This window comes from Haemaphysalis longicornis, unplaced genomic scaffold, assembly GCF_048455015.1.
Source record: "Haemaphysalis longicornis isolate Haplotype H1 unplaced genomic scaffold, Haemaphysalis longicornis Haplotype H1 scaffold_1, whole genome shotgun sequence".
Classification (NCBI taxonomy): domain Eukaryota; kingdom Metazoa; phylum Arthropoda; class Arachnida; order Ixodida; family Ixodidae; genus Haemaphysalis; species Haemaphysalis longicornis.
The window spans coordinates 220981870-221006195 of NW_027526203.1; the positions used below are offsets into that span (position 1 = coordinate 220981870).

Consider the following 24326-nt stretch of genomic DNA (forward strand, 5'->3'; position numbering starts at 1 on the left):
GATGCTTGCACCAACCGTTGCCGGTTTATTAAGTATGGGTAAGTCGGCACCCGGTATGGAGGCGTCAACATCATAGATGACCCCCACGGAAGCGCCCTGGCCTGAAGATACGTAGGCACGAACCTTCATTTGTCCCAGCATCGGGAGTTGATGCAGTGTTTCAACAGCGTCTTGTTCCTCGACGTCAATAGCCAAAATATTATTCCGGTGGTTAATTCTCACCTCATTAATTTTCTGTGGCAGAATGGCTCCAAAGGCAACATAAATTGCTTGCCGATTGAGCATTCTGAGGTTGCCATTCGAGGACTCCGGCGCGAACAGGACGGTATGAACGTGAGGCCTTGTCAGGGCAGTCACATTCGATGCGCTCGACGTTGAGGATGTTCCAGACGACCGAGAAGCCGCTGCCCGCAGCCTTCTTTTCTCCTTCTTCCCGAGCACCAACTCGAAGTCGTCATCAGTGCTGTCATCCCTGGGAGCTGAGTACAGCTCGGTGTCTTCAGCGTCCGCCTCGCTCGTGAGGCAGATTCGTTTTCTTGGTGTGGCACTATCCGATGACGGTTTACCCGGCGGAGTGTCCGCTGGTTTTACTTCCATCATCTCTGCTTCAAGGGAGCGGCGTCCCGACGAGAAAAACACTAAAACAAACGCAAAAACTTTGTGGACTGACAGAACAGCGATCCGCTAGAGGAACACTTTCACCAATGTCATCATTATTAAATTTATGTTGAATATACCAACTTTTTTTCTTTCTGCTGGTGTTTTACCAATGTCGAGAGTTCCATAAAAACCAGCAGAGAGAAAAAGTGGGTATATTCAAACAAATTTAACAATGATAAGGCTTCAGCATCACCATCATATTACTAGCTTGAACGTGTCCGCTGCAGGATGTACGCCTCTCCCAAAGGTCCCCGGTTACGTCAAATAATAATCATAATGATAGACGGCAAATAATAATGCTTATTTGCCATCACATTGCCGCGAACCATGCATTGGGTTTGTTTATTTATGTTTTGTTTTTATCGAGCGGCTGCGCCAGTCTGTGTTATCTGTGTCGCGTGTTCCATTCTTTCTTTCTATTCCGCATGTGTTATCTCTTGTGATAGGGAGAGCGTTCTGAAATAATGTGAACAGCCTAGAATAACCTTCTTTGTTCTAGGCTGCTTCACCGCCTAGATTATTTACAAAAGCACAAGTTCGCTCCAATAATTTTTTTTGTTTTCCCACAGCCGAAGAAGCAGCCATTGCCCTCGCAATGACCCAAGCCGCTCCAGCATAACAATTCTGTCTGACTCACAAGCTGCCTGCCGTCGTTTTGCACTCGGACGAGTCTCGGCTCTTACCCTGACCATCCTTTCTCAATGCCCCAGACTCCGACATGCCCGCATAGCGTGGACATCCAGCCACACTGCCCCCCCCCCCCTGGGAACGAGGTGGCACACGCCACCACCCGAGCTCTCCTTCACTGGGCATTCCCAGAAGAGGACAACAACGCAGCCAGTATTGCAAACTCCCTTACGTCCCCCTCCCAAACCTATATTGACTTCTCTATCACTACAGAGGAACCCGACGCACATATCCCCCGCCCTACCTTTCCATTTCTACCGCTAACGCCCGAATTTGGCGCCGACTTCAAACCAACACGTATTACAGTCACCTCCATCTCCACCACATCTCTCCTACTATCTACCCACTTAACTGCCCCCAATGCGAGGAGCCTAACACCACAGCTCATCTCGTCTGGACGTGCCCCACCAACCCTCCACCACACAGATCCCCACCTTAAGCAGTGGGAGTGCGCGTTGCAGAGCTGCCAGCTCGAAGATCAGGAGGCCTTGATCTCTCGGGCGAGGATGACAGCCGCGGCACGCGGCCTACTGGAATAGGATGGCCGCCCACAGCTCTTAGCTCTTTTTCTCCTCTATCCCGTCCCCGTTGTTTCAATAAACGCTCTCTCTCTCTCGGTCTCTCTCTTTCTTTCTCTCTCTCTCAAGACAACTGCGTCGTGTTTGGCTCCGTGACATCTGGTGGGTGTGCTGGGTACGCACCCTCTATGCTCCCAAGGACATCTGGAAGCCGCTATAGCCAGTCCAACTAGAGCCAGCCAGAGCAAGGTCTGGCTGGCAGAGCAAGGTCTGCCGCCTGAGTTTGGTCTCCTGCCAGACAGACCCAAGAAAACGACCGCTGCAACCACCAACATGGTGCATGAAGCCACTCCCCATATCGTCCTGCAACAGCCACGGGAAGCACCCTTGTTCCGCTGATCTCCCGCTGAAGACCCTGGGGACTGGTAGGAGAAAGTGGAGCGCGTCTGCATCTTTAACAGGTGGAATGACGAAGAAACTTTCCGCCATGTTTTCTCCTATTTGGAAGATACAGCCCGAACCTGTTTTGAGAACAATGAAAGCTCGCTAACCAACTGGACTCTCTGTAAAAGCGAGTTCCTTAAAACATTCGCCATCGTCGTGCGGATAGAACGAGCCGCACATTTGTTGAAAACGCGCAAGCAGCACCCCAACGAAGGGGTCATGATCTTCGTTGAGGAGAAGAAGCAACTATTTCGCCGCGAAGACCTCGAAATGACTGAAGAAAAGAAGCTCAGGTTTCTAATGTACGGAGTGAAGCAAGAACTCTTTGCCTGCCTTGTCCGCAACCCCCCTAAAACAGTGGCCAAATTCACGTCTGAGGCTGCCGCATTGGAGAAGACGCTGGAAATTCGTACGATACAGTACGAGCGCCCCATCAATGTGCTAGCTGCGGAGACAATCAGTACCCGGGCTGTTAGCTCCGATACACTACGCGAGAGAATCCGCGCGATCGTCAGGGAGGAGCTTCGGAAAATTTTCCCAACGTCGCCACAACCTCAAATCACTTCCCTGGCTGACGTCATCCGAGAAGAGGCCCAACGGGCACAGGGGACTTAAACGTTATCCGAAGTCCCCCCCACCCCCCCGAGCCACACGCAATGACCTACTCCGCAGCTGTGTGTCGACCCCACCCTGCTCCAACCCGTCGTCAAGAAGCCCTGCCGTACCGCCGTTCGCTGTCGCCCTCATGACCCCCCTTTAGCCAAACCAGACGCACAGGAAGACGAACGTATGGCAAACGCCCGATAATCGTCCGCTGTGCTACCACTGCGGAGAAGCCGATCACATCTATCATCGCTGCCCATACAAGAGACTCGGACTGCGTGGTTTTCGGTCGACGCACCTCGCCCTCTCCCTGGCCAACGACCACGTGAGATCGGCGAGTATCTATCCCAAACCAGACGTGGCCCAGACCGTTTCAACCATTCGCCATCTCCCTACCCATACCAGTCACCGAACCGCCGTTGGAATGCTGACTTCTCACGTGGAAGATCACACAGCCCACGCAGGGGAAACTAAAAGCAGCAACTTCGGGAGGTAAAGTTGCAACAACGGCAGAAAAATGAGAACCCTCCAACGACCCAGCGACTCGCCGAAGACCGCGATTCACGACATCCCCTCATCACGACGATCCTACCGAACCCTGACGAGACTCCCGAACACGACGACAGCAAGACGGCGCGACGTGTTTCCAACATGACCGCTACTGCCGCTGAGAAAACGACGACGCACATAGCCCGACCGTCAACACGCACAAGCCGAAATGCAGCGCCCCGACGCACCCGGAACTCGAGGAAGGTGGCGTCCGGCGTCAAGGTATCCATCGATGGCTTTGATGTAGTCGCCCTTATAGACACTGGAGCCGACCACTCAGTTATGAGGGGATCATTCGCGTCTAAGCTGAAGAAAGGTACGACCACATCGGACGGTCGGCACATACGCACAGCAGGAGGCCATCTCGAAACACTAGGTGGAACGTGCACATCACGCGTCACCATAGATGGCACCACGTACCCTGGTGCGTTCGTCATTTTGCCTAACTGCTCCCGCGACGTAATTCTTGGAATTCACTTTTTGACCAACAATGGTGCAATAATCCATCTGCAGACCAAGTCGACAACTTTTTCTCCGATCACTCTATGGCGCCGGAACCGAACCCTGAACACCGTGCTGCTGTAAGGTTCGCCGATGATCACGTCACTATGCCACCCCGCCCACGTTTGATGATCACCGTTTACTGTGAAGAAGCTGTCCTTGACATCGATGCTATCGTAGAGGGCGACCAACGTTTGGTACTCGACTGCAGTGCCGTCGCAAGAGGCATTGCGCGCTTCAAGCAATGCAAATCCAGCGTTTTGGTCAACAATTTCACCGAGGAGTACGGGCATCTAAACAAGGGCGCTGCAACTGCATTCCTCGAATAAACGCAAGAAACAAATCACGTGATCGCGGTCGCCCACTTTGAACGTGCCCACGCAGATGCTTCCAAGCTGCCGCGTCCTTTCGACGTGAGCCCGGCGCTGCCACAAGAAAATCGGGGAAAATAACTAGATTTGCTGCGTCGCTACAGCGAGTATTTGTTGTCGAACTCGAAACTACGTCAGACGCCTCTAGCAAAGTAACAAATTATAACCGAAGATGGAGCCCGACCTACCTGACAGTTGATTGATTGTGGGGTTTAACGCGCCGACGCAACGCAGGCGATGAGGCGCGCCATAGTGGAGGGCTCCGGATTAATTTTGACCACCTGGGGATCTTTAACGTGCGCCGAAATCTCGTACACACGGGCGTTTTTGCTTTTCGCCTCCATCAGAAAAGCGGCCGCCGCGGCCGGGAATCGAACCCGCGACCTCGTGCTCAGCAGCGCAACGCCTTAGCCACTGAGCTACCGCGGCGGGTCCTACCTGACAGTCACCGTACCGTGCGTCTTCACATGAGCGGGCAGCCATCTGGACGTAAGTCGAAGACATGCTCAGCGACTACATTATACAGCCATCGAAAAGACCCTGGGCTGCTCCGGTCGTACTCGTTAAGAAAAGAGACGGCACATTGAGGTTCATTGTTGACTACCGGCGACTGAACAAAATCACCAAAAAGGACGTGTACCCGATGACACGAATAGGGGACGCCCTCGACCACCTCTGCCACGCAAAGTACTTCCCTTCGATGGATTTGAAGACAGGCTACTGGCAAATTTAACTGGACGAGACAGACCGAGAGAAGACTGCATTCATAACCCCGGACGGCGTATACGAGTTGAAGGTGATGCAATTTGGGCTGTGCACATCACCAGCAACGTTTGAAAGTGTCATGCACACTGCGCTAGCTGGCCTGAACTGGCACACCTGCCTCGTACACCTCGAAGACGTGGTATTCACTCGGAATTTCGAAGAACACCTTGCAAGGTTGCAGTCTCTATTCGAGGCCATTCGTACGTCGCGGTTAACGCTGAAACCTGAAAAGTGCTGATCCTTGTACGAGGAGCTGACGTTTTTGGGCCACGTCGTCAACACCGCGGGAGTTCTGCCTGACACGACGAAAACTTCAGCCATAGCAAACTTCCCAAGACCGAAAGACAATGAGGGCGTGCGAAGATTTCTCCGAGTGTGCGCATACTACCGGCGCTTTGTCACGAACTTCGCACGCATTGCAGAGGTACTCACACACTTGACGAAAGATAGCACCGCTTTCAGCTGGGAAATTGCCCAAGAGAAAGCATTCTGCGAGCTGCAACAACGCCTGCAAGGCCCACCCGTGCTCGTTCATTTCCACGAAAATGCCAAAACGGAAATGCAAACGGACGCCACTGATATAGGCTTGGGTGCCGTCCTCGTCCAAAAGCAAAATGGTTGCGAAAAGTTAATCGCCTATACCAGCCGTGGACCATGGAAAGAGGACACAAACTTTGCCTCCGAGAAAGGGTGTCATGGCTATCATATGGGCCATTTAAAAATTTCTACCATACGTGTGTGGAAGACCGTTCAAGGTTGTGACAGACCACCATGCGCTGTGTTGGCTCGCCAATTTGAAGCACCCCTCTGGCCGTCTGGGTAGGTAAAGCTTGCGTCTACAAGAATTCTACGTTACAATCGTCTACAAATCTGACAGGAAACACCCCGACGCCGACTGCCTGTCCCGCGCCCCCGTCGACCCACCGCCACAACATTCCTACGAAGGCGGCGCATTCTTCGGAGTCGTGACGGAAAGCGACCTAGCCGCCCAGCAGCATGCCGACCCCGAGTTACGCGTCATGATCGAGCACCTCGCAGGACGAACCGTCACCGTGCCTAGGGCCTTCAAACAGAACTTACCGGCAACGTAGCAACAGACTACATGACGCGCTTCACAGAGACTGTCGCTCTTCCGAGGGGGACTGCACAAGAAGTCGCGAAGTTCTTCATAAACCAAGTTGTGCTGTGGCATGTAGCTCCTGAAGTCTTAATCACGGATCGCGGAACGGCCTTCACTGCGGAGCTCATGCAAGGAATCCTACGCTACAGCACCACGGATCACCGAAGAACGACGGCGTAACACCCCCAAAGGAACTAACTAACGGAACGTCTGAACAAGACGATTACGGATAGGCTATCTATGTACTTTGACATTAAAGATAAGACTTGGGACGAAGTCCTTCCGTATTTCATGTATGCGTACAACACGGCTATCCAGGAAACTACGCAGATGACGCCGTTCAAGCTTGTCTACGTAAGACGGCCGACTACGATGCTCGACGCCATGTTTCCGCGCGTAGAAAACGACGATCTCGCCGCCGATGTCCAAGGATACCTTTAGCGTTCGGAGGAGGCCCGCCAGTTCACTCGAGTTTGCACAACGGACCAGCAGCTGGTGGATGGCCGACGCTACAACCTCCGACGCCGAGACGCCGAGTACGACCCAGGGGATCGTGTGTGGGTTTGGACTCCCATTCGACGACGTGGGCTCAGCGAGAAGCTTCTGCGACGGTATTTTGGACCCTATCGGATTCTACAACGCGTTGGCCAACGACAACGTGTTGGCCAACGAGGTGATCTCCGGTGGTGATTCCGGAACATCACGACGACGATGCCCGCGGCCCGAAGTCGTCCACGTGGTTCGCCTGAAACCTTACTACGCAAGATGATACTTTTTGTATTTGTTTGTACTGTTGCTTTGTTAGCATCGGGTATGCACTCTTAGAGGGGGGTAATGCTGCGAACCATGCATTGGGTTTGTTTATTTATGTTTTGCTTTTATCGCTGGGCTGCGCCAGTCTGTGTTATCTGTGTTATCTGTGTGCCGAGGGAAGCGCGTGTTCCATTCTTTCTTTCTATGCCGCATGTTTATCTATTCTGATCGGGAGAGCGTTCCGAACTAACGTGAACAGCCTAGAATAATCTTCTTTGTTCTGGATGTAATTCGACGGTTCCAGAAACACTCACACCCAAAGATAAATTCCCGCGCACCGACGCTCGCCTGTACACGTCACTTTGTGACTGCTGCTTCGCCGCCTCTGTATTCTTTGAGTTGTTAGGGGAGCACGCGTTCTCTCCAATAAACGTGTTTTCCTTCAAGCAACTGCGTCGTGTTTGGCTTCGTGTGAGTATATACAGTAGACGGAAAGGCGGCGTGGAAAAAGCTACTTGCAGGCAGATTGACCAGCTCACAGCCTCTAATTTATTTGTTTCGGCAGAGTGGCACAGCTGCACATCGCAGATAAACACAGAATTGACCCAGTAAGTGAAATAAAAAGGCACTGAACGAAAGAAATTTCTTAAAAGACCCTGAAAAAAATTACTTTGACAGTGTAAAATACAGTATAGCAGGATTACAGGGAAGAAAGCATTCAAAATTGCGCCGTGCACATCACGCGTAGATACCGGTGAGAAAAACGAAGAACATTAGAACCGTTTAATTTATCGGTGTTCAAAAGAAAGGGCAATCTTTAATATGAAAGGTGGTGCCGGTATTAAGGCGAGGATTGTGAACTAACCATTTTTGTATATATGGTTACATTGGCGAAGGCGTCCCCGGATGCAGCGCCGTCGCCTCCGTCACGTACTGGATCGTGGTGCACGAGCGGTGAGCAGGAAAGTTGCACCGGTTCCGAACGACAAGAACCGAGAGCAAAACTTAACTTGTTTGACGCATGGCGAGACTAGAGTAGTGGTAATAGAGGAACAGCGTTCTGGCGTGTTGCCCCCGCTTGCCCCGTCGGCACCTTCTTCTCTCATGGGGGCTTGTATGGCACGTGCTGAAGCAGCCTATCCTCATAAGGTGCAGCTGCTTCTTTTTCCCGGCGCGCGGCGTCGACCTTTTTCAGAACCCTCCTTCCGCACGGCTGTTTCCCTCTCCGGGCGAGCTACCCGGGCCGAAGGCTCCCCGGCTCACGCATCTCCAACTTTTTTTTGGCGACTTTGTATACCTTACAACGATTTTTCGTCGCATTCCATGAAACACAGAATGTAAGGCTTTGTCCTAAAAAAAATTCGCTTTGGATTTAAGGCAATGTTTAGAGGAGTCATGCAGACCAACTACAAGTTTGTTTTATTCGAAATATTTGGTGTTCTATAGTGTCCTCAGCGCTTGTCCGGCAGCAAACGATGCTTTAGAAATTGAGCATTTCAGGCCATAACTTCAATTCTCCCGCGAAATCTTATGTTTCGTGACGTCGACAATGACGTATCCGGAGCAGGGCCTTAAAACAAAAGATAATCTGCTGAACAGGGTTGCTACCATCTCACAGACGGCCGTTTGGTTATCTTGTTTATCGCCACCTTTCATAGACGACACTGCAATACCGCTGAAGCACCAGTATTTACACTTTGCTTCTAGCCGAACTGTATCTGGCCCACTATTCGTGCCGTAAAGTGGGCTTGATACTAATCGTTTCCTAAAATAAGCTACGACTTGACAAACATTGTCACGTAAGTCGGCGTGCCGCTCATGTCAGTTCGTCCGTATTGTGTCAAACAAGTCCAACGAGTCCGACGGCTGTGTACGGCATGCAGTGTCAGCCGGCAAAGTGCCGCATTACTGCTTCGAGCTTTATGTGTTCGTTCGTAACTTTCATTTTTAAAGCAAAGCTTTTTACCTCTACCCCCCAAGGGTTCTTTCGCGACCGTTGGTGTCACCAGAAAACTCCAGCGAACAAATAAAAGAATTCACTGGCACCACCGGGAATCGAACCTGGAAATAATAGACTAACAAAGCGAGAGCCCGTTGTCTTACCGATTTAGCTACGAGCCCACACGAAAAAGGGGAAGACCGGTGGTGTACTCAGCAAGCACATCTACGGGTTTACGCCCTGCGATCTCGCTGAATGCCACGTGAAAGCGTCACGCGAACACTCACGCCCGTCTAGGGGCCTTTGCGCACCTTGCTCATGTGCTAAGAATTCCAAAAAAGGAAGCTCGCACCAATGCATGGCACCTCACTTCTAGAACGCCAATGTGCTAAAGCCTGTGGCCTCCAGTGTCCACGTAAAAAATCACAGCTCCTTGTCGTCCACCCTCACGCCAAATCAAGGAATACATTCCAATACTCCTTGATGGCCAGGCCATCCCTCCAAACCCCAGCATCAAGATCCTGGGCCTACATCTCGAGGCTAACACCAAGAGACGACGTCTCCTTGCAGCGCCTCAAAAACAGCCTAATCAAATCATACACATGATCAGGCGAGCTGCCACCAAGAAGCGAGGCCTAAAGGAATCCGGTACGTTTCAAATAATTGTAGCTTTTGTCCTCTCGATAGTCACTTACGTCAACCCCCCGTCTTCTTCTCGACAAGGAAGACATAGAGATGCTTTATATAATGATTAGAAAGGCGGTCGAGCAGGCCATTGGTCTTCTCATGAGTTCGTCTTCTTCCTCCTCCTCCTCCTCCTTCTTTCCCGCAAATCTCGTCACCTCCGTCCGCGGCGCAGAAACGGAGAAGTCAGATCGTCTGACACCGGGTTGGAGCTTACTTCAATTTTATAAAAAAATGTTTCCATTCTTGTGATACACCAATACAACTCAACCAAACACAGTTCATGCATCATGCATTTATTTAACCTTACCACGAATATCTCTTTGAAGTAATAAATGATGTGGTTAAGTGCATTTCACTTCTCTCTGGTTTTACTAATTGTAGAGCGATGTGAGTGAATTTAAGTGACGTCGCATGGGTAATATTTATGGGTGCACTTTACAGCTTTGCTTTCCAACCACATTCACGGGGTGGATTGGCGCGATTTTTTTTTACCCCACCACTCTTACTGCTATAAAATATTGTGCCTTAAATTTAAGCGCAAATAACAGGTTTTGTTCTGGGAGCTTATAATCCCCTTTCAATTTGCTTTTGCTTTTGCCGGCCTCAGGCAATCGCACATCTCTGTCCATAATACATCAGTGGGAGAAATGAGCCAATGGGTCGCGTGGCCATACTCTTTTTTGCCTAATTATATAGCTTATGTGAGTGAAGCTCGCGTTGAAAGTGGTGTAAGTGTTTTTCTAACGAGACAACCTTTCGAATGAAACAAACTTGCATTTTGTCTGCATGGCCCCTTTAAAAGCACCCGCGTCTGTAGGCACATAGAATAGGTAATTAAAAAAAAGTAGACTACGTGATAGTTGATGTCGACATACGAGCAAAACTTATTAACTCTCATTTGTGACTTTCTACGGAATTTGGAAACCAATGCCAAGAGTGCACGGACAAGGTCCTAGGCTGTCCTCCTGACGAATCACGTGACAAAACGACGAGCTACTGCGGAAGCACTTCCATTTGTGAACGGCGTCTCTCTCCAGTTAAGCAGCTGTGGAATCATATTACTGGTACCATTGAATCACGCTTAATACACCATCTTGGCGAAGTTCATGGATTTGGACAGGGGCTGAGTAGAAGACACAAATACATGTTCGTTGCAGCGCAGGGTGCGCTGTATATGTTCTTCGTTTCGACTTGTCACCCGCTTCCTTAATTTAGGGTGCACTGTCAGAAGATATGGGGAGTCGACTCAAGAGAGCCAACAAACCCCACCGAATCTACAGGGCACAGGTGACAAAGGGGGTGGCCGTCTGATGTGCGGCTTTCGCCGACTAGAGTTGTCACCCGCTTCCGTTAAATTTAGGGTGCACTGTCGGAAGATATGGGGAGTCGACTCAACAGAGCCAACAAACCCCACCGAATCCACAGGGCACAGGTGACAAAGGGGGTGGCCGTCTGATGTGCGGCTTTCGCCGAACAGAGCGGCAAGAATGAGCAAGAGCCTTGATCGGAAAACAGCACAAAGACTTATATTCAGACAGGCAAGTTACAAATACAAGCACGAGGTAGTAGATCGATAATGACAGACAACTTAGGTGGAATTGAAATACAAGGAACAGTCCAATTAGACAAAATGATACAAACAGGAGCGTTAACAAATGAAGGTTACGAATCGGAGCAGTTAACTAAAAGAAAATGAACAGTTCGATGCTTATGAGAGACAGAGTCCCAGCATATTCACCGACCGGGCCGGACGACGCACCGCTGTCGGAGGCGATTCGGCTACCTGGGAAGCGTGGCTTCGCTGTAGGCCAGACCGTCCGAGACGATCACGGTGCTTCGAGACCCGGGAGCACGCTGGAGTCCTCCAGGGCGCGGGTCGCCGATGGTGTGATGAACAAACTGGCAGGTGCCGTTGTCAATCACGACGTCCAACCGTAGCTGGTGGGTTTAGGTGCGGCTTCTCTTTTTATAGGCGCGCCGGCGCGCCGGCGCGGAGAGGGAGAGCACAACACACAACGCGCCCGCCGCCGTCAGCGAATAACTTCACTCTTCTCCCTTCTAGAATCATCGCCGCTCTTTAGAGCTGGCAAGGCCACCCGTGCCTCCTCGAAAGTACTGGAAGCTTCGACGAAACCCGAGCGGCGGAGGTTTTATTTTTGTTGTTTTCTTGCCGGCGAGCCGGCGGGTGATCATGTTACCGTCTCTTCGTTCGAGAAACTTCCAGCCTTGTCTCGGGCGAATAGAACCGAGTGTAGGAAGAATTAGGCGCTGTACAATAAAATGAAAAATTTATACGGTACGTTTAGACGTCGTACGCTCGAGTTTGTGACACGACTGGAGGGCAGTTTTTATTGCCACGATTTGGAAGTTATGTCACTGGTCGGCGACTTTAGCTAGTTTCGGTCTCCGAAATTCTGGTGATCCTAGCGGCACGGTACTGCGGCGTGGCCCTTCCCTTTCCCTCAGCGTTTCTTTCTTTCCACACCGTCAACGCTTCCGCGCCTCCTCACGCATGCGCAACAGATCACCGGCGCCAATATTTTTTTTTTCTTTCTCTCGGCGCGCACGGCGGGCCAGTTCGGTACGTGCATGAGCGAGCCGACGTGTAAACGGTTGCGCGGGTTGCCTAAACGCCTCCACGGGCTGAAAGGTTTGCTGCATTATAAAATACATTCGAATGTATTCTAAATATGGGGCAGCGTAGGAAGGAGCGTTACCACTCGTGCGCAGCTCTGTGGTGCAGCAACACAGGGCGGTACAGTTCGGCAAAGTTTCTCGCCTTCTCCAAAGACGACAGGTAAGAAAATTAGCTTTGTAGAAGTTATGGTGAATTCCTTAAAAGCCGACCGATTGCATTCTTCTGTTTTCAAAATATTTCGCGCATGTAACCTGAAGTTAATGAGACATGTCACTCGTCTTGGAGTGGAAACTAATGTGCAAATATATCCCAGCTGTGCAGGTACGCAAAGTTTTAGTAGAAGTAAACGCGTCTTTGGCACGCACACTCTTGCGCGCAAGATCAATTTGTGGTGGCATTGCTGTTTTTTGATCGCCTTAGTAACTGCTGGAACGTCGATTCAGTATACTTATCAAGGTATTTTTTGTTGTTTCTTGCAGCAGGTATGAGTCTAGGTTTGGGCCCCAAGTCGACGACGGTTTGCGACTTCATTGGACGTTTCCTCCGGTGACTCTCCTCAATCCATCCAATGTCATCACGACGCACCTGCTCACAAAGAAGGCAAGCTCAACTGTACGCGCTTCTTGCCTTTCACGGCGTACCTACTACCACCGCGATTGGTGGCGTAGAGGTGCTGCGCCCTAAGCATTTTTTCCTCCGCCGTCTTGCTCCAAAAAGTATACATAGCTTGCACGTGACGTCACTCTCGAGCGCTCGCGCGGCGGTCGCCATATTAGTGCAGTGGTGCCGGCATTGCGGCGTGAGCAGTTTGGGGAGCGCACGCGTTTGCTGCTGAGCTAGTCGCTTTTGATTTGATTGATTGTAGGGTTTAACGCACCGACGCAACGCAGGCGATGAGGCGCGCCATAGTGGAGGGCTCCGGATTAGTCGCTTTTCACGCTTTTCCTGCTGCATGCCGCTGGTAGCGAGCAAAAAACCTTTCAACGCGACCTACCGCTCGGACCTTACGGGGCCTGCACGCGTGCGGTATGCGGAAAAGGTGCGGCTGTGCGACAACGAGGACCCATTCATGCTACGACCGGGCATGGACACGGCCGGCGATGTGGACTTGTTTCCGGAGATAAGTTACGGCGACATCCTCAGCTACCTCGTGTTTTCTGCCAACTTCCTCACACTAGAAGTGATGAAGGCATTCAAGTCTACCAAAGCACATAATTACTTCACGAGCGAGTGGGTGAAGTCCCTGTCGGCTAAACAGCTACAAGACGACAAAGTGCTTCTGCTCGGAGAGGTAAGCAGCCAGGATCTTTTTTACTATTTCGTCGGTTCGGAAATCTTGCACGGAATGCTCGAAATAGAAACGGTCGCGCTAGAACAACTCTTCGCTGTTGCCGGTTACGTTTTGAGACACGATCAAGAGTGACGAGCGCTCGCGCAGAGGTGTGGGCAAGAAAAACTTGTGCATTGCATTTTTTTCTCTCACAGGTGAACCATTTGCAAAGGTTGCGGGACCAGCCTCGGCATGTGTAGATTTTGTGCCAGAAAAGCGGGGTCGGGCTCACTGCTCATTGCACCTGTATGGCAGGAGCAGGTGAGGTCTGTTCTCATGTTGGAGCCAGCCTGTATGCAGTTGAAACAGGTGTGAAGATAAAAATGCTACAAGCTGCACCTCAAAAACGAACATCTGGCTTCCTGCGTACGTGGAGAAGGTGGAGTTCAAGAGGCTGAAGGACATCGACTTCACTTCATCGAGAGGAAAGAATCGAAAACTGTACGACATCATTAACAGCAGCAGTTCAGCAGGGAACGAATTAAAAAAACGAATGGACATCCCGCCAGCACCCCAAGAGGAGCTTGGCGACCTGTACAGAGCATTTCAGGGCACAGGTGTCACACCTGCAGTATTTTCTGTGCTTCCAGAGTATTGCGAAAGCTTTCAGGAGCCTGTAAAAACACAGCCTGCCCACTTGAGGAAGCTGTATCTCGAAGAGAACTTGGAAGACAACCTCGACACGCTTTTGAAGAAGGCTGACGACTTTCTTGCCACTTTTTCCATCAGGGCCGACACAGTGAAGACAGTTGAGGCTGCAACAAGGCAGCAAAGTAACTCGCCAGACCGGTTCCTTTACCGTGCTGGCAGAGTGACTGCGTCAGTGATGAAAAGTGTGTGCCACACGAGTGTGTAGAGTCCTAGCTTATCACTGGTAAAATCGATTTGCTACCCTGAAAAAAATTCCCTCAGAGTTCCTGCCGTCATGTGGGGCTTAGAACATGAGCAAGATGCTTTCGAGGCTTACAAAGCCAAAGAAGCTACAAAGCACCACAACTTTGAGTGCCACAGGTCTGGACTCCACCTGAGTTCTGCTTACTCGTTCATCGGCGCAACACGGGATGCCATCACCTCGTGCAGCTGCTGCGGGAGAGGTGTTGTGGAATTTAAGTGCCCATTTTTGCTAAGAGATGCTCAAGATATCACCACCAGCATTTCATGTCTGAGTTACACTGGCGGAAAACTTCAGCTTTTGGACAATCATGCGTACTACCACCAAATTCAGACTCAGATGAGAGTGTGCCATGTTGACTTTTGGGACTTTGTGGTGTGGGGACCAAATGTGCTGCACATCGAGAAAGTGAGACACAATGATCAGTTTTGCAGAAACATTTTGTCTTCCGCAAGACAGTTTTTCCGGAACGTCATTCTGCCCGAGTTGCTCAGCCGATACTACACGAGGCAAGACAGAATTCGTGAAGAACAGCCAGCAGACACAGTAGAGTACTGGTTCTGTCGTGGACTGGACACAGGCAAGATGGTAGCTTGCGACAACGAAGCGTGCAGCTACAAGTGGTTTCATTTGTCCTGTGTCAGACTGAAACGGGCCCGAAAAGAGAAGAAATGGTTTTGTCCCGAGTGCAAATAAGACAAGGACGAATGTCAGGCTTCCACAGTTTATTTCACCACAGCTGTGCCTGCCAGTGTGAAGCAACAGACTATCTTGATGAAATTTGCTAAAAGAGCAAGCTAATGTTTCTTGTGACGGGAATGTAGAAGGAGCTTGCAGTCTTAAAATAAAGGACCACGTGGAGCGACAGCGACAATTGTCGCTCAAGTGTAACTGAATGGATGCGGTGGGCTAATACGAGCGACGAGCTGTTGCCGACACCCCTTCATACACTGACTTCTTTATTAAGCCCTCAGTGCCATGTTTCTTTCAAAACGAACACTCTGCACATGACCGCCAGGCAACATTGAACACACGTAGCATCAGAATACAAAAATGTGTTGAAACTGCATTGTACAATAATTGTATTACTGCCAACCTACAAACAACACCGAAGTAATGAATCTCAAGAAGTCACGTCACGAGCAGTGGCAAGGGCAGTTGCACAAATTTGTACTAAATTCAAAGATTTGTAAAAGTAATGCACGACACACAGAATATGGTACGCCTGAAGCACAGCAGCGCATAAGATCCAAACAAAAACGTAAATGGTCACCTTGCCACTTTAGAGTCGTAGGCTGGCAAAAGAGCATTCTGCCGAGAATGCTGCTCTACACATTTCGAACAAAACAAACAGCAGAAACAGAACTAAAAAATTCGAGCGTAACCACAGTGGCACTGTAGAAATTCCAGTTTGTGTTGTAGTGTCATAACAAAGTAGTGCAATAATAATATACAGACGAGGTTTCTACATCTGAAAACTAACTAGTGTCCAACTAATTTTCAAACGCACAATCGCGTGGCATATATCTTCCTTTCTTTGACTTGAACCATAACTTTGCTGCTGTTTGAAATCATAGTCGGTACAACATGTTCCGTTGCATTCAAATTATAAGTGAAATAACTGGAGTAAAAAAAGTTTCCATTGATTATGAGGTTTAACGAGCCGACGCTACGCAGGCGATGAGGCACACCATACTGGAGATCTCCGGATTAATTTTGACCACCTGGGGATCTTTAACGTGCGCCGAAATCTCGTACACACGGGCGTTTTCGCTTAGAATGAATGTTTCCAATCACAGCTGACTATACGATGTCATTCGTCAACGGAAAGCACTTGCTCAATTAGCAGACTGTTTTAGTGATGCTACTATTGAAGGGCACAGAATAGAAAGGGCACAGCAAACAGTAACAATTTTGTCAAGTGGAGTCAAATTATCTCCAGGTCGGCAAACCACATAGTCGATGGGCAGCGTGGCCTTCAGGATTACATACTTATTTCTGATGAGCCCGATCACCCTCTCGACATGAATCCTGACATTGGCTAGTTTCTTGGTGCTTAGCACGTCTGCTGCCGACAGTTGCTTCTTGCCCTTGGTGAACGCTGGCACGTGAAGTCTCGCACAGTAGAAGCCCACACTTTCAGACACATTGAACCCTCACCCGCCGCGGTGGCTCAGTGGCTAAGGCGTTGCGCTGCTGAGCACGAGGTCGCGGGTTCGATTCCCGGCCGCGGCGGCCGCTTTTCTGATGGAGGCGAAAAGCAAAAACGCCCGTGTGTACGAGATTTCGGCGCACGATAAAGATCCCCAGGTGGTCAAAATTAATCCGGAGCCCTCCACTACGGCGCGCCTCATCGCCTGCGTTGCGTCGGCGCGTTAAACCCTACAATCAATCAAATCACATTGAACCCTCCGTCTGCAAGAACTACGTCACCCGGAAGTAAGTTGTCCGAAAGACCTCAGTGCTCTGTTATGAGTCTATCGCTAGCACGCCCTCCCCAGCCTTCAGAGATGTTAACAATGCCTTAAGGTGCAATGCCAATCAAATACTTTGCCGTATTGCTGCCTTTGTACTGAGACCATGTCTCACTTCGGGGCAAGTATGATGAAGGCCTTTCTATCTTTATCTCAAAACAGTCAATGATGACTGCAACATTTTCTCCAAAAGAATCGTAGAAGGCTTGAGGCATTGTGCGTTGCAAAACACTTCTAGGCGGCCAAAATATCTGAGACTTAAGGCGGCAGTAGGCAGCATGTAGCCATTTGTCGAATATGTGCGACACTGTGGCCTCTGACACGCTAAACCTAAAAGCAAGGTGAGTGATGTGCAAATGTAGCTTTAACTTCATCAAGAAAAGCCGGAACTCCTGAAACTTCAGCAAGCTGTTGTTAGTGTTATGCGACACAAACCCCGCTACAACGTTGAACAGTGCGTAAAGGATCTTAAAATTCGCCATGCCGGTGTAGTACACAACTTTGGTGTCGCTACATTTCAGGGCATCTTCAGTCAGCTCCAGCAGCTTGTTTTCATTTCGCGCAGCGTAGAGGCGCTCGTTTAGGGATAAGCACTCCATCTCCATGGCTTCAATGTCACTCATTGTCAGGTCTGTCTGGACTGCCTTCCCTGGAACAAAATGAAGTTGTTGCATGGATGATCAAGCAGCGCGAAAAATTCACTTGAGATGCGGAGAGGAGTTATTGGCGACGGGACTGGCAAATAAGCATGCGGAGATTCAAAATCTGAGGTACTCCGCCGGATAAAAAAAAAAACTTTCTCTCCACTTTTGACACGTTTGGTTTCAAACCACGACGACGAAAGTAGAGAACACAGGGCTAGCGCTAGTCCTGTGTTATCTAATTTTGTCCCGTTTTTATCGCGCTACTTAACCATGTTTCATAGTTCGAACCAACAAGCGCACATTTACGTGTTGACGAAAAAACGCTCACCTGTTTCGTCACTGTTCTTTACCCCGACTCCGTCTTCCGCTGGCGCCGGCGACGACGACGACGAAGAAACGGTAGCTGCGTCCGGATGCGTCGTCTGTGTTGTTGCCATTAGGGAGTTTTAGCATAGCGGCTCCCGTACGCTACGCTAAGGTTAGCGGGTAGCGGGACCGGACTGCGCATGCGCGCGCGGGGACTGCGAGAAGGTTGCCACTCAGCGGAGGGAAAGAGCGGGCATGGCGAAGGCAGGCCTCGCGGAACTAATCCACCCCACCGTGACGAATTTGCTCCCCCCAGTCGCGCCCCGCTACCCGCCGCCGTAGCGTTAGCGGACGGAGCACGCTATGCTAAAACTCTCTATTGTCTCGGCTATACGCTCGGCGTCAGCTGCACGGGCCTGGTTCCGTCGTCTTTTTGCGCGAGCGTGGCGTTCGGGATCTCCCTGTTTCGCGCTGTAGCCCAGTAACAGCTTCGGGGCCCAGTCGGGGTCCGCCTCCTCCCACAGCTGTGACGGTCTGCCTACGGACGCAAAGGGATGTTTAAAAACGAGATTCTCCGTAGTGCTTCCAAGTCTCACAGATAAATAATTATCGCGCACACGCCGATGGCTTACCTTTTACAAAGTGTGCGCCACAAACACGTATGCCAGTCCTCTTGGTGTTGAGATCGGCGCGGTTTATCCGCGCCAGCCACAGACTGCGTCGTTTCACACAAAGCTCTTTCGTGCGGTCACCCTGATGCTCGATTACCTTCGGAAGGCGAAAAAAGTTTTTGTTTGTTGATTTGGTCCAACAGGTTCGGTTCGAGCATCCAACAATTGCACAGATCACCATTGCGACGCGCTGGCAGTGGACGCACGATCGCTACGGCTGACTGCACCACTGCACCGGCATGGCGGAATGGTATTCCAGGGTTCCTCACCGTGACGTCAGTGCAAGCCATGTATATTTGCGGCGAAACTACTGCCAAGCGTTGCTTCAGTGCTCCGAAAAATCTGACGTAACACCACGGTGTTCAATGCACGGAGCAAGATAAACAGGAGCGCCGACTTCGCTCTCTCCTGCGGGCTCTTAATGTCCATCCCTCGCGGAGCGCAATGTAGATGGCGCAGCGAATGGTCCGGCGGCTAAGCGGCTGGCGTTCCCTGTGCGCCGGCGGGCGCGTTGGCGGAAGGCATTCCGTTGGCTTTTGTCGTCTGCTTCGGCGACGGTAGTTTTGGGCACGGAGTGCTTTGGGCCTGCGTTGGCGCCGCTTCGCGTTAATTGCGCTCCTCCTTCGCACGGCTTGATTAACTTGTTCGACAGCACCTTCTGGATAACCCGAACCCGAAGGAAGTGAGTGGTCGTACGGCACGGCAAAGATGCGTTAAGGATTGATTTGCATGGCGGAAAAACCAAATGTAGAGCGCACATATAGACATATGGCTGCTATACAAACACTACCTTTTGCGCAGTGCTTGCCGAAAATGTGACTCTTTTTTGTAAATTTCTGAACACCAATTCGGCTGTGGTTTAACAGGTTTTACAAAAGGCGAAAGGAGCAACTGGTTCTGATCACTAGCGATTATAAAAGTTGCCTCAGCTTTCTCGCCGTTCTCCAACTTACGTCCAAAACAGAGTGTGCCTAGAACACGGACCGGCACTCACACGCTCATCAGAAAATAACAGAAACGCCATAACATCACCCGCGACTGCCCGCGACGTAGCAATCTGCTCAAGATCGAGGCCCTGACAGTGCGGTGTTTTCACAAGCCTTCATTTCGCGATATTTGAATTCGTCCGGACCCTATATCTCTGTGGTGATGACTCCCCAAAAGGAAAGGTTTGACGAGCAGGCTGTTTTGCTGGTCAGCCGCTTAAAGAGAAAAAAAAAAACGCCGGGAACCCTCGTAGGCCCAAAATTGCAGCCATACAAATCGCAGCATTTTATTTGGAGTCCACGGCGTTATCGACGAGTTAACACGACCGTAGAGCGACAGTGAACATCGGGCGGTAAGTTGCGGTATGAGTTACAATGAAGGTTGCGTTTGATATTCTTGGGTGCCTTATCAAGGTGACAGTGTTTTTGTACACTTATTACAACAGGGCAGTCGTCCAATTCAGTCATTGGCACAGAAATGTGTGTCTCATTGCCGTTTGCCGATGAAGACTCCGGGCGACCCTTGTAAGCATTGTTCGTGCGCAGAAGCGGCATAAATAATTAAGCAGGCGGCCGGAGAGCGGGCCAACAACAGAGGGTAATTTTTGCGCTGCATCGATTTGTCCTAAGCCGAATCACGCTAGATTGCATGTTGTGGCGTTTCATGTTACTCTTACTCATTCTTTGGTGATTCTAAAGTCGTCGTCGTTCAGTTGCGTCTTACATCTGCTGGGTTAGTACAATATTTTTAGCGGGTCTTCATAATGTCAGAATAAACGCCCCCCGATAGGAAATAAGCGACCATGTATGCGGTGGCGTGCGATTATCTGCGCCGTCTATTCCGGCCGCGCACGGGTGTTTAAATTCCGCGCGTGCAGGCATTCCTCCTGCATTGTAGGACAAGCATACGACAGACGTTGTTGCGAAAGAAACGACGCCTCTGGGGAGAGCGAAGAAGGGAAGAGCCATGTACAGAGGCACAGCGACGAGAGGGCAAACGAAGGAGGAAGAGAGCAAAGGGAAAGCTGGGCGGCCGGCGGCGGGTGGACATTATCGGCCCGAGCAAAAGAATTTTTCTGGGCCACAGTCGGCGCTCCTCTATATCTTGCTCCGTGGTTCAATGCAAGGCGATTTTCACATGAAGCAGTGGAAGGCCATACCGAAATACATGCGTTGTCTGCCGCCGCCATTGCAAGCGTTTCGCTCATTAAAAAATAAATAAAACCAAGTAGCATTGCCGGCTTTGCTGTTCAATATAAACTGTGCGCCCGCGTTTTGTCATCTTATAGCGAGTGGGTTTGGTGTCTGAAGTTAGAATGGTCATGGCGTATCGGACAGGATGAGATAAGAGGCGCTGCCCAGACACGAGCTAGATGGTAGCTTGTAACAACCTGGCCGATATCTGCGGCTTATAACACAAGAAAGATTTTTGTCTGGGTGTCTTCTCCCCTCCCCCCCCCCCCCCTCCGCCTTCCCTCCCACTCCCGGTAATCACACTGGTAATTCACGCGTCATTAGAAGAAAAGACGGGTGCGTTCGATTTGTGTTCTGTGTTCTACGACGTGCACATGGCTGCGCATTGTTTTTGTACGTAGATATAATCCAGCAATGAGTGTCTACAGTGCGATCATTGTGTCGCAACAGTTTTTTATGGCTGCAGTTTGTTGGTGTGAACATGATTTCTCGGAAGTGTATGCAGGTTAATGAGCTGGTCAACGCTTTCTTTCGGAGTTTGCGTTAACTGGCCCGAAAGGCAGGGCTTGAAGCATAAGTGTGCGTGCTTTCATTTAACATATAGGTTCCCAATTATTGTGTCTCTGAACTGAAACGAATTTTTTTAATGTCTAAAGAACATTCCTGTGTTGAGGTGAGCCCAAGAAATAAGTATACATTGAGTGGAACTTTCAAGTTATTTTCTTCTCCCTCTGAGGTGTGCGCGAAAAAAAAAATCTGTGTAGGGACTAGAACTTTCGAAGTTCTTTCGTAATCAAGTATTGTGTAGCTAAATGTGTATTCATGACTGTAACTTTAGCGCAACTTTAGACGGAGACAGATACAAAAAGCGACACGAAGACCTGTATCTGTCTTCGTCTAAAGTTGCGCAAAATTTACAGCCATGAATTCAGAATACCAACTAGCCCGCCTAACCGTGTTATTGTAAATGTGTATGTAGCACGTTTTTTTCCCTATTGTACAATATGGTATGCCTAAATTTGCATGTCATATTTTTCGCTTAGTCCAATACCGTGTACATAAAATGCATGTGCAATATATGAGTGTAGTACATGCGTTTTCATGACTTCGAATCAAAGACGTCCTCATATAAATTTTCAATAAACGCAAAGCGAAAAGAATGTTTGTGTAACACTCCAATTAATATCGCTACAAACACAACAATTGGACACCAGAAAACATACTATTACCTACATGTTTTCTTCGTTCAATTATTAAACATGTTACTGCACACATAACAAACGACGGGCGTCGGTCATTTCAAGTCATCGCCGCCGCTCGTCCAACTTTTGCGCCTGGTGCCATTGCCGAGCGGCCCCTGAGGCAGCGACCGGCGACAGTCGCGAATGTTGGGCGAGCGTCGGTTTCAGGCCGCGCCCCGGCCTGGCTGCCACGGGAAAAATGACGTCGGCAGCGTCCGCGACGTCACCAACCTCCTTTCTCCCCTCGCCACTCATTGCCATGACGATAAGTACAACGTTTTTCAGACGCCACGTACCACTAGGGGAGGATTTGGCGCTGTTGTTGCGAATTACTCGGGACCACGGTGGATGCTACAGAGGCCGCCCCGTGGTTATGTTCCGATCCAATGAACACCCTTGTTTACGCGAAACAAAAAAAATCGCGCCAATCCACCCCGTGAATGTGGTTGGAAAGCAAAGCTGTAAAGTGCACCCATAAATATTACCCATGCGACGTCACTTAAATTCACTCACATCGCTCTACAATTAGTAAAACCAGAGAGAAGTGAAATGCACTTAACCACATCATTTATTACTTCAAAGAGATATTCGTGGTAAGGTTAAATAAATGCATGATGCATGAACTGTGTTTGGTTGAGTTGTATTGGTGTATCACAAGAATGGAAACATTTTTTTATAAAATTGAAGTAAGCTCCAACCCGGTGTCAGACGATCTGACTTCTCCGTTTCTGCGCCGCGGACGGAGGTGACGAGATTTGCGGGAAAGAAGGAGGAGGAGGAGGAGGAAGAAGACGAACTCATGAGAAGACCAATGGCCTGCTCGACCGCCTTTCTAATCATTATATAAAGCATCTCTATGTCTTCCTTGTCGAGAAGAAGACGGGGGGTTGACGTAAGTGACTATCGAGAGGACAAAAGCTACAATTATTTGAAACGTACCGGATTCCTTTAGGCCTCGCTTCTTGGTGGCAGCTCGCCTGATCATGTGTATGATTTGATTAGGCTGTTTTTGAGGCGCTGCAAGGAGACGTCGTCTCTTGGTGTTAGCCTCGAGATGTAGGCCCAGGATCTTGATGCTGGGGTTTGGAGGGATGGCCTGGCCATCAAGGAGTATTGGAATGTATTCCTTGATTTGGCGTGAGGGTGGACGACAAGGAGCTGTGATTTTTTACGTGGACACTGGAGGCCACAGGCTTTAGCACATTGGCGTTCTAGAAGTGAGGTGCCATGCATTGGTGCGAGCTTCCTTTTTTGGAATTCTTAGCACATGAGCAAGGTGCGCAAAGGCCCCTAGACGGGCGTGAGTGTTCGCGTGACGCTTTCACGTGGCATTCAGCGAGATCGCAGGGCGTAAACCCGTAGATGTGCTTGCTGAGTACACCACCGGTCTTCCCCTTTTTCGTGTGGGCTCGTAGCTAAATCGGTAAGACAACGGGCTCTCGCTTTGTTAGTCTATTATTTCCAGGTTCGATTCCCGGTGGTGCCAGTGAATTCTTTTATTTGTTCGCTGGAGTTTTCTGGTGACACCAACGGTCGCGAAAGAACCCTTGGGGGGTAGAGGTAAAAAGCTTTGCTTTAAAAGGTGTAATTATGAAGCTTCAAGTAACATTCAGTTTCGTTACTTCACGTTTACGGCTCTTGGGAATCTGTCTTACAGCTTACGCCCGCTGATGCAATCAATTGACTCCGTTTCCTGTCTCCTCCCTTTCCGTCTCCCCCAGCGCTGTTCCGCACCGGGCGGCAGGCGTCGTTATGCGTTGCGCCGTACACTCATGTTTCCCCACACCAGGGAATCTACGATTCTTCTCGGCGCCGCTGATATGCGCGCGGGTGTCGTTGACTCGGCAAAGTGGGTCCCTACCCTCGCGCGGCTTGTTGACCCACGTGGCAGAGACGGCGCGAGTGCGCAGTCTTCTGCGTTCACTGGGCGGCAGCGCGGTGCGGTGCCTTTTAACCTGGTTACCCAAACGCCGGGCCGCTGTCCCCTGACACACTCGGGGCCGAGACGCTTGCGCAGGCAGATGGGAAACCAGTTCACGCGGTTCCGTACCCAATTTCCGCGTCGGGCCGATGCACTTGCCGGCGACGACGCCGCCGAGCAAACCGTGAGCAAACCACCTGGTCGCGAACGTGACAACCACCGCTCTCGATGCGAGCGCTACTGCACCCTTTCGCAACATTGTTTCGGCCCGCGTCTCTGTAGTCCAAGGTCGTAGAGACGCGAGCTGCCTTATCTTTGGGGGCTGGCCCAGTGCCCGCTATTGCGTCCGCTACGGCCATTTTGCTGGTGGGTCACTGATCGGGGACAGCCATGACGCCAGCACGTGCACTGTCCTTCCGATTGTGCGTCTAT

The 24326-nt window shown here is 50.3% G+C and overlaps 1 protein-coding gene across 1 annotated transcript; it reads right to left on the reverse strand.

The window, feature by feature from the left end:
• Positions 1-14600: 14600 nt before the first annotated feature.
• Positions 14601-18733, reverse strand: LOC144157762 (uncharacterized). The gene is made up of 6 exons (XM_077688531.1): positions 18514-18733; positions 18257-18419; positions 17904-18007; positions 17446-17580; positions 16410-16558; positions 14601-14648 (listed from the first exon to the last, which is right to left on the reverse strand). Exons 1-6 carry the CDS (start codon positions 18731-18733, stop codon positions 14601-14603), a joined length of 819 nt encoding a protein of 272 aa, XP_077544657.1.
• Positions 18734-24326: the final 5593 nt, after the last annotated feature.

Excerpts from the sequence above, each read along its gene's own strand:
- LOC144157762 (XM_077688531.1), bottom strand. The coding sequence starts at position 18,733 with ATGGTGATCTGTGCAATTGTTGGATGCTCGAACCGAACCTGTTGGACC. Across the intron at positions 18,420-18,513 it reads TGGCGCACACTTTGTAAAAG|GCAGACCGTCACAGCTGTGG; the intron begins GTAAGCCATCGG and ends TTGCGTCCGTAG. Across the intron at positions 14,649-16,409 it reads CGCTGCCCATCGACTATGTG|CAGCTGCACGAGGTGATGGC; the intron begins GTTTGCCGACCT and ends CCTCTCCCGCAG.